Source organism: Pteronotus mesoamericanus, unplaced genomic scaffold, assembly GCF_021234165.1.
Source record: "Pteronotus mesoamericanus isolate MK-2021 breed Mesoamerican mustached bat unplaced genomic scaffold, CSHL_Meso_final contig_22, whole genome shotgun sequence".
NCBI lineage: Eukaryota > Metazoa > Chordata > Mammalia > Chiroptera > Mormoopidae > Pteronotus > Pteronotus mesoamericanus.
Window position 1 is genome coordinate 3,232,401 of NW_026555090.1, and position 14,237 is coordinate 3,246,637.

Here is a 14,237-nt window from a genome sequence, read left to right on the forward strand (position 1 = left end):
ACCACCCCACTGATGGGTGGGCACCTCCTTTCCTCCCCCTCTAAGCTACTGTGCCTCTCCCACTGCCTGAAGCATTTTTTACCTTTACACTTTTGCAGGTTACAGCCAAGGACCTTGCACGAGAGCCATCAATTAATATGTACTTCAATAAAATTAAAAATGATAAACGGGTACATTATTATTATTAAGGGTCTCATTGTTTCAGGAACCAACTGACAAAAATCTATGTCCCTTACCTTATCCACCAGTAACAATAATAATAGTGTCCATTTACTGAGTCCTTTAAACACACCCAGCACTAGTCTTTTAAAATTCCTTAAACATACTACCTCATTTTATTTTCAAAAAACAAAAACAAAAACAAACCCACTCTAAGACTATACTTATTCTAGAGCACTTCTGGACTCCATCCTACTCTGCTCTTGATTAAAATGTTGTGTATTTAACCTATCATCTTGCCTACTTGTAATCTGGTAGTCCTCCGTCGCTTAGCTTAAGCACAACCTGTGACAATGCAAAGCTAACAATTTGACATTTACTACTTGCCAGACATGAAAAAGTGCAATAAAAATGATCAGACAAGGATGCAAGAGGAACATACCATCGGAAGTTCTATTCATCATGGGTGAGCCTCTGGACATGGTGTTTTGATAACTCACAGGTGTCCGCCGTGCACTGGTGTCGTCGTAAATCCCCGGGCTCAGCTGTGCTTTGGGAGCTTCATGAAGAGTTGACCTAAGAACTGAGGGGCCAGAGCTTACCACCGACGTATGGCGGGAACGCACTGGCTCACCTGCTTTCACATCCTCGTATTTTCCCCGTTCTATCACTTTTATGCTCTCTGGCACAATTTCCAGTGGAGGCATTCCACGGGCTAGTTTGCTAGGTCCTGTGATTAAGGATTTGACGTTGTGTTTGATGGCAGATTGACCCGAGCTGCTGTCAAACTTTATTGGTGTACCCTAAAGGGAAAGAAAGAAACAGTATAGGTAGTCCAAAGCAGCTAAATATTTTTCTATCTAAGGTCTATATGTCCCTCATGGAAATGATAGCTTGCTATAGTAATCATTTTTTCCGATTACAATTTACATTCAATATTATTTTGTATTAGTTTCATGAGTACAGCACAGCAGATAGACAATCATGTACTTTACAAAGTATTCCCCCAATATTTCAAGTACTCATCTGGTACCATACATAATTATTACAATAGTATTAACTATATTCCTTATGCTGTGATTTACATCCTTGTGACTATTTTGTGACTACTAACTTATACTTCCCAATCCTGTTACCTTTTTCACCTAGCCCCGCTACCTGCCTCCCAGCTGGCCACCCTCAGTTTGTTCTCTGTTTTCTGTAAGTTTGTTTTGCTTGTTCATTTATTTTGTTTTTTAGATTCTGCATATAGGTGAAATCATATGGCATTTGTTTGATTTATTTCACTAAGCCTAATACTTTCTAAGTCCATCTATGCTGTTGCAAAAGATAAGCTTTTGTTTTTTTAATGGCCAAGTAATATTCAATCGTATATATGTACCACACTTTTTAAAATTTATTGGTTTTTTTAGGACAGAGAGATCTCTGAAGGGAGAGAGAGAAACATCCATTTGTTGTTCCACTTATTTATGCATTGAATGGTTGCTTCTTACATGTGCCCTGACCTGAGATTGAACCCACAACCATGGCGTACTGGGATGCTGCTGTAAGCAAAAGAGGTACCCAGCCAAGGCTAGTACCACAACTTTTTTTATCCACTCATCTATTTATGAGCACTTGTGCACTTCTGTATCGTGGCTATTGTAAATAATGCTTCAATGAACACAGAGGTGCATATATTCTTTCAACTTAGTATATTGGGTGTAGTAATCTTTGTTATCTATGTGCACGTCTCAATCACAAGCCCACCAATTCTGGGTTGCATAATTTCCCACATTATACACTCCACACTATGGACACAATAAAAGCTAATGATAAAGCATACACACCACTTTCACGTTTACTTCCAAAAGATCTGACCTCATAAGAAGTACTTATCATTAGTAGTAAGCTGCACTTTTTAAAATGCTTCATGACATGACTATCACAATCTAAAGTGGAGTGACTATCAAAAAGAACCATGATCCAGTTACCTGGGAGATGGAACCCTCGATTATGGGCCTTGTGCCCTGGACCACTTCCGGGGTTTTCCGGCTTTCCTGAGTTAAAATGTCTTGTCGTGGAATCTCATGAATGGAGCGCCCCATTTCTTTGATGGTGGTAATACCATCATATGGTTTTCCTTTGGTAATGGCACCTTCAAATGCTCGTATGGGAGGACTCTCCCTCTTAATCTGTTTGGGATATTTAAGGCCATCTTCAAAGCTTTCAGTTGTTGCTCTTGGTGTGCCTTCAAAAAAATTCAAGAAACATACTTCTTAAAATAATGCCCACAGTTGCATAACAATGACACTGAAATGTACACTTAAAAATTGTTAAAGTGGTAAATTTGTTACATATATTTTACCACAATTTTAAAAAATTGATGCCTTTTCACCTTGCAGTTTCTAATCAATTTTCTGTTTACAACAGATCCTTAAATAAATATTCATCAGTCATTTTTGTAGGGTTGTTCAAAATTTAAGACATCATTCATCACAATCACACAACGATTCTTATACAATAAAGATGTCTCTAATTCAAAGATTAGGCAACTATCATCTGCACATATAGTATACAGCTCAGAAACAGAAGATTTACAATCAAGACTTAAATATCTAATATTTCAAAAGGAAAAATGTCTTGAAAAGCAGGTTTCACAAACTGGAAGTTAACATCCAACTACTCTGCCAGGGAGGGAGCCATGACAAACGAACAGTTACCCTGCATTATGGAGCCAGACAGCACAGTCCGTTCTTTGAGGTCAGAATGAGGACTCCCCCTGGGTAATGCTCGGCATATCAGCCCTTTCAAAACAAGAAAGCAATTCAAGCATTAAACACAATGGATATGTCAATTCACATATACTTCATACTGTCCTTACAGTATCTATTTTTGATAAAAGCTCTATGGAGAAAGGGGTATCATTTTAAACTGTGCACAGTGCCAGGTGGGGACTAGACTTGTTGGAGGGATCACTTTGTAAATTATATAAATGTCTAAGCACTATGCTTGTATACCTGAAACTAATATACTATTGAATGTCAACTGCAATGGAAAAAAAAGTTGTTTTTTTTTAATTTGTGAACTATTCAGAAGAATATGATGAAATAAAAGTTGGAAATATCAAACATGACACCTCCTATCCCTTTTTAAATGTTTTCCTAAATAAAAAAATGGCCGCAAAAGACATCTATTATGGGTCAAAAGGGAAAGAAAGAGCCCTGGCCAGGTGGCTCGGGTGGTTGGAGTGTCATCCGGTACACCAAAAGGTGCAAGGCCTGGTCAGGACACATGTCTAGGTTGTGGGTTCAATCCCTGGTCAGGGTGTGTACAGGAGGCAACCAGTGAGTATTACTCTCTCTCTTTCTCTTCCTTCCTCTCTAAAATCAGTAAACTTATCCTCAGGTGAGGATTTTTTTTAAAAAAGGAAACAAAGACACTTTCAAAGCTAAATCTAAAATCCCAATGCTTCTTTACCAAGGTGAGAGAAAATACAAAGGGACTGAAAATCACTGTTTAGCTTTGAAATATATCTGTGAGAAAAGGAAAACATGAAAAATGGACACCTTAAAAATAGATAAAGCAAAGATGCAAATGCAGAGCAAAATTAAAGAGTCATAAATAACCTCAAAATATTTCATGCTGTACAATATGTGTACAGGTTGAGGCAAAGTAGGTCAGAGTTGTTTGTATGGAAAATAAATACAAGAATAAATCTGTTTCGTGTACTCACAACTTTTGTTCCACCCTGTATTGCTGTTAATTTTGAATCAAGGATTGGAAATAACCACACCCATTTACCCTAAAGTAAAGGGGAGTAAGATTTTTTTTTTAATATAAAGAAAATCTAAAATTAGATGGGTCTTCTAAGATTGAGGAGTCAGTACCCTGTTTTCAGTATTTCATCAAGATTAAAATTAAGCAGTTGAGGGCTAGTTACGATTTAAAGAAAGTCATTAAAAAAAAACTATAATTTACTGAATGCATTATCCCATGATCAGCACAAATTCACCAAGAAAGAGTGAAGCTCTAATTCAAATACATGTCTTTGCTCTATCCATTATACCACTTTACCTGCCTCACAATAAAGACAAAATTCTCATAATGAATTTTACATTTTTAAACTCATTTAACTAAAACGGGAAACACCTACAAATTATGTGGTAATTCTAATTAACCTATGACATGACCAATAATGTTTAATTTTTACTTCCTTCCACTGACATGTACCATGATTTATATGTAAATATGAATATAAATTTAAACATATTACTGTTTCATATTACTATATCCTCTATTTTCTACATTATACATGTAATAATATATTAGTGGGTTTCATTTCTATATTAATATAAATTCCAGGTAGAAACAACAGAGTCTGAATACAATCTAATCCAACAATGCAAACTTACTATACAAAATTAAATGTATCTAAATGACGTCTGGAAACAAGACTTTACCCTCTAACGGTGCTGACACAGGAGACTCCCTCATTGGCAAGCTTTGCTTTATATTTCCTTCCACTGATTCATAGCTTCTTTTTAAACTCATTTCATGAGCTGTTCTCGGACTCCTTGTCCCTTCTCGGACATTTTTAATATCTGCAGGATACAGAAACAAGAATTGCTCAGAGTTCAAGGCCTATTGTACAGTAAGAAAGTTACTGTAATTTCACAGTCTATCTTATAAAAACAATAATATAGAAACTAGCCTTAACCTACAATATAACTCTGTGCAAATGATATTTATAAAAATGTCTTTGTTCATTCAAATATACTTATTGAGTTCCAGGCTTAAGCTAGGCTTACAGATAATGTTAACTTTAAGTCCCTTTGCTCATGAAACTTACCCAATAGTGACGGACACAGATAAATTAATAGGCAATCATTATAGAGGATACTAAGTACTATGGAAAGAAAAGTACAATGTGCTGTGAGAATGCTGGAAGGGAAACCTAACACATTCAGGTACTGATAAGGCTGCTCTAGAAAAAGCAATATTTAAGCTTAGAACTGAATGACAAATAATAGTTGCTTAAGTTGAAAGTAAAGGGAGGAAGAAGTGGCAAAGACCAAGGGGACAATGAACACAAAGACCCCCCCGCACCAGACAGAGTACGGTACCTTAAAGTAATTTAAACTCGGGGGTTAGGGGGTGGAAGGACTGAGTGAAAAGGAAAAAGGACTCATGGACATGCACAGCAGTAGTGTGGTGATTGTCAGGGGGAAGGGGAATACGAGGGGAGTAAATGCTAATGCAAAACTATATGATGAAAAATGTATTTTAAAAAAACTGACTCAGTTAATGGCCAATGTGTAGAGTGAGGCTAGGAAAAGGAGTCCAGGGCAAAGGGGCTCCAGGAAAAAGTGGAAAGGGAACAAGCTGAAGAGATAAGCATGAGGCTGATCATGGAGCGGTGATCAAACCAAGGCAAGGAGCTTTACAATAACCCTGAAGGCAACAAAGCGTCAGGCAGGATGTAACATGTCATGCAGTTCTGACTACAGGTTAGAACTGAAGGCAGGGAGGTCGGTTAGGCAGCTGCTGAGCTATCCAGATGAAAGACGATGGTAACGGCAGAGAATAAACAGGAAGGGAAGGATTCCAGGGACTTTAGGAAAGGGAACAGAAACAACTCAGTGAGGGCCTGACTGGGTGTGGAAAGCTTTAGGAGGAGGAGTCAAAGAGGACATGGATACTTCCGGCTTCAACAATGTACATTAATTTCTTTTACCAGAAAGAAAATGAAAACCAATACATGACAGAATGTTAAAACAATAGAGGAGGAAGGAAATAAGAAAGTTACCACATATTTTGCATCAGGCACTGTGTACTCAAGTATTTCATTTATTTGTATTTGAAGAGAAAGATAAAGCGCAACTAATAACTACCCAGATCACAAAGAGTCGCAAATGAGAACTCAAATCTAGTTCATCACTTGGCTTTTATACCATAACTGAGTCATTCTTATAAACTAATATTAATGGAGAAATATAACTTAAGGGTATATCTAAAGAAATATTTTCATACACACATTAAAGTAGTTATATTTAAGGAGAATTTAAATTCAGTACTTTTTCTAGGATTATCAGACTACTATCTACTCCCTAATTCTTAACTCATAGCGTTGGAACCTCTCTAAAATAAAAGTGGCCCTAATAAGTGAGCAGAGGTTCTTTCCCTTGGCAGCACCGGCAGACGAGGGCTGGCGTCGCTGCCACTGACGCTGCCCTTGGCAGGTCTGCACTGTCACTTTTTATTGACTGTCTCGCTTAATTTTCTGAAACATTTTATGAGAAGGTACTATTAATAAGTCCTTTTACAGAGAGGAAACTTGGGCTTAGGGAAGGGAAACTAACTCCCTAAAGCAAGTACGTGCGGAACCAGAGGCAAGGTTTTTAATCACACACTTACAGGACTGGCTTCAGTGTGGAGACGTAATACTTACTATCATAGGATAAAATGTGTCCACTTTTGCCTTCATAAATGACATGGCCTTTGGATGCAGCTTCCTCTCTGCCTTTCTCAGGACTGCTCTCTTCAATGGGTATTCTGGAAATGGGTCCTTTCACCAAAGCCTCAGTGGGCATGCCAGCCTGGGACAGAGCTGGGGTACCCTGCCATCAAATCAAACACAAGCAACAGAGAAGTCACTGGAGGTCCACGGAAGCGCAAGACACTCAGAAAATGGGACCTACTGCACGGAGAGTCAGATCAGCCCGTGTCTTCAGGGGAGAGAAAACAAGCACATGGGAAAGAATCACACATTAAGGTTTTAGAAATATAAAAAATATTATATATCTTCATCTTTGAACACTGACACACACACAAAATCTCTTCAAATGCTGATAAATATATGAGCTGAATCAGCTTTCTTTCCCCACTGGGAATTCAAACCTTTATGAAGGCACTTACCTGGTGGAAAAAAATTGTTTTAAGGCCTAAAATCATGCAAATGTAATAAAGCTTTTTCAAAATTTCTAGTGAAAATAAGACAATAAATTAAGCTGTAACTTTTAGAGTGCCATAACTTTCTCTCATAATGTGGTAAGAGGAAGAAAGAGCAAGCAGTTCAATGTTTTTATGCAGAAAGTTTATGGACCTGGGATTTACCACCACTGAAACCCAGTCCCATAACCCAAGATTAACAGCTTAATCACAAAACTGCAATATATAGCTGGAACAGCCAAAGCTCTTGAGGCCTGACCTCTAGTGTTCATAGTATTTCAGAAATGAGTGTAACAAACCTGAGTGATTGAGCCCCGTAGGGATGGGATACTTTCCACGGAAATTTTGCTGGTTGGGGTCCCCCGAGTTATACTTCCTTCTTGAGTGGCCCCTGTGGTACCTGAATAAAAACAAAATCATTTGCAGTTTACATCCCCTACCCCTGCAAAGAAAACAAACAACAACAACAAAAAAAATCAACCCCTACTTAGGAAAAGGATAAGAAGAGAAGGAAATAGCAGCACAAAAAAATAGTTTGATTTATTGAGATGTACTTTAAAAAAAAAATGCAATTATTACAAAGGATGCTGAAATATGGAATTTCAAAGGTCTTAAATAAATTTTATATGGAAAGAAAACTTAAACTTAGAATTTAAAGGCTCTAACTCAAAAACCCACCATTAAACATATCAATTACTTACTTTAATAAATTTATTGGGGACAAAAGTTTAATATTTCTGCCAAACAGCATATTTTTACCTCTGACCACTCCTTCATGTTGTGCCCTGACCAATAAACCCTCAGGTTGTGAATTTTGGCTTCGAGGAGAAAATTCTTCCTGCTTGATGTAGGTTACAGAAGCTATGGAGCAAAGAAAAGAGAAAAACAAAGAGATCAAACACTGAGTTACTGACTACAAGGCTACAAATGCAGAAACACCGTATTTACTCACGGACCTGACTTGGCAGACTCCTGTTGCCGTGGTAGTCCAAGAGAGATGGAGCCCACTGAGGGCTTAGCTGTTTCTTGAGTGTAGGAAGCCTGATTATGAGAAGTCAAATAAGTGCCAGGTGTTCCCTAAAAATAATTTTAAAAGACTAAAATAACACTGCCTTTTCACAAGGTCAACTATAAATTATAAATTTAATGTTTACATTTCTGTTTATAAAACTTACAACCCCAATGCCCAAAATTTAAAGTATGTTTTGTAGAGCAAGGAAATCCTTATACGGTCAGATATTCTATGCTTATATGGTCAATTAATAAAGTGTCAACTAATACACAATTAATAAAATGGTCAATTTAAAAAATGTCTATTACTCTACACTCATATAGTCAATTACTCTATACTTACATGATCAATTAATCTATGACAAAGGAGGTAGGAATAAACAATGGGGAAAAGACAGCCTCTTCATAAACTGGACAGATACATGGGAAAAAAAAAAAGTTGGATTGCTTTCTTACATAGCATACAAAACTAAACTCAAAATGAAATAAAGACTTAACTATAAGACCGAGACCATAAAACTCCTAGAAAACCCAGGCAGTAAATTCTTTGATAGCAGTCTTAGCAGTATTTTTTTGGATGTCTCCTCAGGCAAGGGCAACAAAAGCAAAAATAAACAAATGGGACTATTTCAAACCAAAAAGCTTTACACAGCAAAGGAAACCATCAACAAAACATCAAAAATGACAACCTATTTGATGGCAGAATATACGGCTTTTGCCTCTAACATGTAAAGAACTTATACAATCTAGTTACAAAAAGACCCAATAAAAACAGATAAAGACTTAAATAATCACTTCACAGTCAGAAGTACAAATAGCCAGTTAAGTATATCAAAAACTGTTCAACCTCATTTGTTGCCAGGAAAATGCAAAATAAAACCACAAAAATATTACACACCCATTGGATTGACTAAAATTTGAAAAAACAAAACAAAACTGACAACAAGAAATGGAGCAACCTGAAGTATCATACATTGGTGGTGGTAGTGTCAAATTGTAGAACCACTCTGGAAAATTATAAAGTAATACATACATATACCCAGCAATTCTATTGTTGGAATTACATAAAAGAAATGAAAACCTATGTCTATAAAGGGCTCAGTACAAAAATATTCCTAACAGTTTTATTCCTAGTGGCCCAAAAGTAGAAACAGTTCAGGTTTCCATCAACAAGGCAATGGATAAACGAATGTTCATACACGGGAGTCGTATTCAGCCATAAAAAGGAAGAAACTACTGGTTACACAAAAACCTAGATAAACCCCTAAAACCACTATGCTAAGTTAAAGACAGAAACAAAAGAGTACACACTGTATACTTCAATTTATATAGAGTTCTAGAAAAGGCAAAACTGATGTACAACAGCAGAAAGCAGAACAGTAGCGGCTCCAGGCACTGGAAGAGGTCTGCTGAGGGCAGGGCATGAGAACACATTCCAATGTGACGGAAGTGTCCGGAAGTGTCCTAATCGATAGAACCTGGCCAGAGAGCGGTCACTGGCTGCGCACAATTGTCAAAACTGATCAAATGGCTAAGAGCAAATGATATTAAAAATAAAAAAAGATATATAGTAGCCATAGTCAGAATAAACTAGGGTCTGACAATCATCTGTAGTTTAATATGCAGAGCCTTTATAATAGATAGTCAACAAATATTCTAGTTACTTGATAATATTCCATTTTCAATTACACTAAACTCCAGAGCACACGGTTATACCAGGTGGTTGGTATGCCACGGTCACTCAGTCTGGGCATGTAACTCATACAAACTGCCTCTGTGTGGCATGGAGTGCAGTGATTGCTGCATTTTCTGGTCATTGTCCCTTCATACACATACAAAGATTTTTATTTATTAGGATTCTGACAAAGTAGAATGAGAAGGAAGATAATTTTTACCAAAGCCGTATTCAATTACCTGTGAGATGGAGCCTCCCAGAATAAAAGATGGTTTTTCTGAAGCCACTGTGGTTTTGGATGATGGGATGAGAGGAGGCGGCGGCCTAGTGGGTCGAGTTGTTGGAAGCCGGACCCCTTCAGGGAGATTAGTTATCACTTGATGTGGAGCAGGCTGGAGGGCTTTTAAAAGGGGAGGTGGGGGGAAAGGTTTAAAATAGTCAATTTCCTGGTCTGAAACATTTTACCTATCTCAGTCATTCCTAAATTTTTGAATCAAAAATTAAATTGTAAGTTCAGGATGAAGCTGAGGATGAACATTTTTATTTTAAGTTTTGCTGACACTTGAATTAAACCTGTATACATATTCAGGTCACTAGTGGTATTTGTGAGGTTGAAATATTCAACTCCCTGTCAAACCAGAGCTCTAGAAAAAGCTAATGTTCATTTCAAACTATTTCTGCTTAGCATGTAAATAGCAATCTCTAATACTGTATTTTGCCATGTATAGTGCTCTCCCGAGTATAATGTGCACTCACATTCTGTATGCATTATACATGGGATTATTTTTTTTAAGATTTTATTTATTTATTTTTAGACAGAGGGAAGGGGAGGGAGAAAGATAGGGAGAGAAACATCAATGTGTGGTTACCTCTCACACATCCACTACTGGGGACCTGGCTTGCAACCCAAGCACGTGCCCTGACTGGGGATGGAACCAGCCACCCTTTGGTTTGCAGGCTGGCGCTCAATCCACTGAGCCACACCAGCTAGGGCTATACACAGGATAGATATACCCATTATTATATTCATGGTATGTAATACTTATACACATGTATAATGCCCATGCTTATTCTTCCCTCAGAAATTTGGGCAAAAAAGTATGTATTATACATGGTGAAATATGGTGATTTTTTTTCTCCTTTTCCATCACTTTTTGGACCTCACCATGGAGGTAAGATAAAAGGGTGCTCCTTATGAGTACTTGATATCACAACTTTGGAGAATATACTAACAAGATTAACAACCAATTATATGTCATCTTTGTTTCTTACATAATTTGAGAAACATTTACTGATTCTAGCTCTCTCAGACTCCTGAATTTCTGCGGTAAGTAGGGGAAAGTGGAGATCTCAAGATTTTTATAAAGTACTCGTACTCTTAAGAGGAAAGCTAGTCAATGTCACAGTATATGTGTGTCGGCATAAACTTCCCAGTGGCCCAGTGACTCTCCGCTGAACATAACTAGTGATGGAATGCAGAGAAACAAGAAAGTAATTTTGAAAAAACAAGGACATGTCCAGGAAGAGCACTTAGTTCACAAGATTAAACTACCCATGTCTAACATCTGTAGGTAGGTGGCCCGCAGCCACTGCACAGAGGGACAGCATTTACCCGGCAGGACACTAGAGCGGGCTGCGCTCCTGCGGGGCTGCAGCGCGGCCTGCCTGGCTCCTTTCGGAGAGAGCTCACACGGTGACGCTGGCCCTGCTGCGGTACTGCGCCTCTGTGCTTCCTGCTCTAGAGCACATCTGACTTCAGCATGAGGCACAGAAGCGACTGATTTTCCTATGAAAGTTAAAGTTATCAAAATAAGGAAAAAACCCCAAATTAAAATAGTAAGTGTGAAAGGACCAAAACCACGTCATCCAGGGGCAGATCCAACTGTATACTAACATCAAGGCCTAAAATTCCTCCACAGAGAGGTTAAGAAACCCTATAAACCTAAATTTCTTGTGTACACACCATCACTATAGCCTAATAAAATCCTCAAAAATTCAATTATAATTTTTCCCTTCAAAAGGAAAAAGAACTTCTCTTTCCTCTCATTAGGAAAATCAAGTGTTTTCACTTGCAGTAAAGACCACAGCAGGCAAACACCAGATTATCTAGGCATTCTGTGAATTCAAGTCTGGCCTGAATTAGAAGTCAGGTCTCTGAGGATTCCAAATCTTATAACTAGCCAGCTGAAACCCACTACTTAATACACAGAGCAATAAATGTGATAAGAAAAGGAAGAAGCAGCCTTTCAAAAGATGCAGACTGAACTAATCCAAAAAACCTACCACCGCTTATAAAACTATGAATTTTACTGCAATAATGCTAACAAAAATTACTCCATGTAATTTATCTCCACATAAAGCATGAAAAGACTTCAGGCATTTAAAGGACATACATGCAAGTCACAGTAAGACATACAATAAATATATATGTATATATATTACATATAACTTTCCCTTTTTAAAATGAAATTGACACATAATTTCGGAAAATTAAAAAAACACAAAGAGAAAGTGAAATCACCATAACCCAAACCACCTAGGTTTGTGGCATTTTAATGTCCCCCAGAACAAATTCCTGTTCATATTATTATTCTTTTGCTTACCTAGTCTTATCCATTTATTCTTTCATATAAATCTAAATTTAAAATCGTTCTGAGTAGTTCCTCCCAAAAGTACCACTGGAATTTTCACTGGACTTGCATTAAATTTATGAATACAGAAGACAACATTTTACAATAATGAGTTTTCTAATTAAGAAACCTATGCATTTTCATGTGGATCTCACACATTCTTTGCTCAAAATTAATTATAGGTATTTTATATTTTGTTGCTAGGAAAACCACCTTTGTCATATATGAGTTTATAGATACACAGGACAGAAAGATGTTGATTTCTGTATATTAATTTTTTCTTAGAAATTTAACGAACATTCCCTTCAGCTCTAATAATTTTTCGGTTTATTCTTATTAGGCTTTCTAGGTAGGTAATATTATCCTGTGTATAAAAAGCCTTCTCCCTTCAAACAGTTACACCTCTTCTTTGATTCTACTTTTCCCTACTGTACTATATTAAAGTAATGGTGGGCACTCGATAGTTCCCCTCCAAGGGAAGGTCTCTGGCGTTTCACTATTAAGTGGAGGGTTTGTAACTGCTTTCAAAGAAAGATTCATTAGTACAAGGCAAAGAAACTTTTAAATTTCTTTGGTTTACTAAGATATTTTTAAAAACCAGAAATAATTGTAGCAATATCAGCTATTACTTAGTATGTACTATTTGCAGAGCACTATGTGTACATGAATTATCTCATTTAGCCCTTATGACCAATGAGATTATTAACACCATTTTACAGATAAGGAAACTGAGGCTCAAAGAATCACGCCTAACTGCCCAACTAAGGTCACACTGCCAGGGATTTTTCAAAAGCAATATAATTCCTGGCGTGGACCTCTAATGCACAGCTTACTGTCTCTCTGAAGTGCTGGGTATTGAATTTCAGATGCCTCTGGGATATCCGTCAAGATAACAGTACTCCTCCTTCTCTGACATATTAAAATATTAAGTGTTCTAACACTGAAGATTTATGAAATAAACCAACTTCAAAAGAAAACTACTTCTTCCTTTCTGGAGAATTTAACATGATAGTGTATTATAAAATCAATGCTCGACTGTTTTGCCATTCCCAATAGGTTTATAATTATATGGAAAAATCCACTCTGTCATAGTCGTTGTTAAAGAAAAAGAAACAATGGAAATTTATATGGTTCTAAGTACAACTATTTAATCACTATGTATTCAGAGCTGAAAAAATAAGGAAGTAAACAACAAAAACAAAATAAGCAAACTAGATTCAGTTGCCTCAAAGCATTTACTCTTATTTCAATTATTTGGTTAACCTGCTTTTTAGAAGTGCAATTCTAACTCTATCTCAACATATAGAAATTTGAGTTCCTTCACTGTAGGAAAAAAGGCTTCAAACCAAAGGGTCAACTTGTGTAAATGTTACTGGAAAGTGAAAACAATTCTTCCCTAAGATATTTTTTTCTATAGATGGAAAGGCTTTATGTCACTTTAAAAGGGTACATTTACAATAATTATTTATAGCACTGACATTAAGAGAAAATGAATACAATCAAAAAGCTGGGCAACAGGTTCTGTCTGTTTTGAAATGAGACCATGAAGGGAAAAATAAAAACCATGGTCCTACAGTCTGGACTGTACCAGCCTGTCTATATAAATAGTGATGGCTTATACATAAATCCACTTTTTTTTTTTTTTTTTTTTTTGCTGCAAAGAGTTTTATTGTTTCCATTTGGTCCAATGCATGGGAGACAGTTCCAGGGTGGTTTAAAGGGTGTCTAGCAGTTTCAGGGAGAGGCTCAGGCAAAAGCCAGATATCAGGAAAATGCAGAGGGGCCCCTCAAAGGCCTCTGGGCTCCAAAGGCTCCTCGTCATGCTTTGCCTG

The 14,237-nt window shown here is 37.1% G+C and overlaps 1 protein-coding gene across 15 annotated transcripts in view; it reads right to left on the reverse strand.

Annotated features, from left to right (window-relative positions):
* The window catches only part of NCOR1 (nuclear receptor corepressor 1), a 172,933-nt gene that overhangs the window by 34,469 nt on the left and 124,227 nt on the right, over positions 1-14,237 (reverse strand). For 14 of the 15 annotated variants that reach the window (XM_054571176.1, XM_054571186.1, XM_054571180.1 and 11 more), the window contains 9 exons: positions 10,015-10,175; positions 8,046-8,166; positions 7,849-7,950; positions 7,389-7,489; positions 6,590-6,758; positions 4,602-4,742; positions 2,862-2,945; positions 2,133-2,389; positions 602-962 (listed from right to left, as the gene is read on the reverse strand). In XM_054571176.1, the coding sequence (XP_054427151.1) occupies positions 602-962; positions 2,133-2,389; positions 2,862-2,945; positions 4,602-4,742; positions 6,590-6,758; positions 7,389-7,489; positions 7,849-7,950; positions 8,046-8,166; positions 10,015-10,175 (1,497 nt within the window). The remainder of the gene's footprint in view (positions 1-601; positions 963-2,132; positions 2,390-2,861; positions 2,946-4,601; positions 4,743-6,589; positions 6,759-7,388; positions 7,490-7,848; positions 7,951-8,045; positions 8,167-10,014; positions 10,176-14,237) is intronic. The other variant, XM_054571181.1, reaches the window with a different exon arrangement.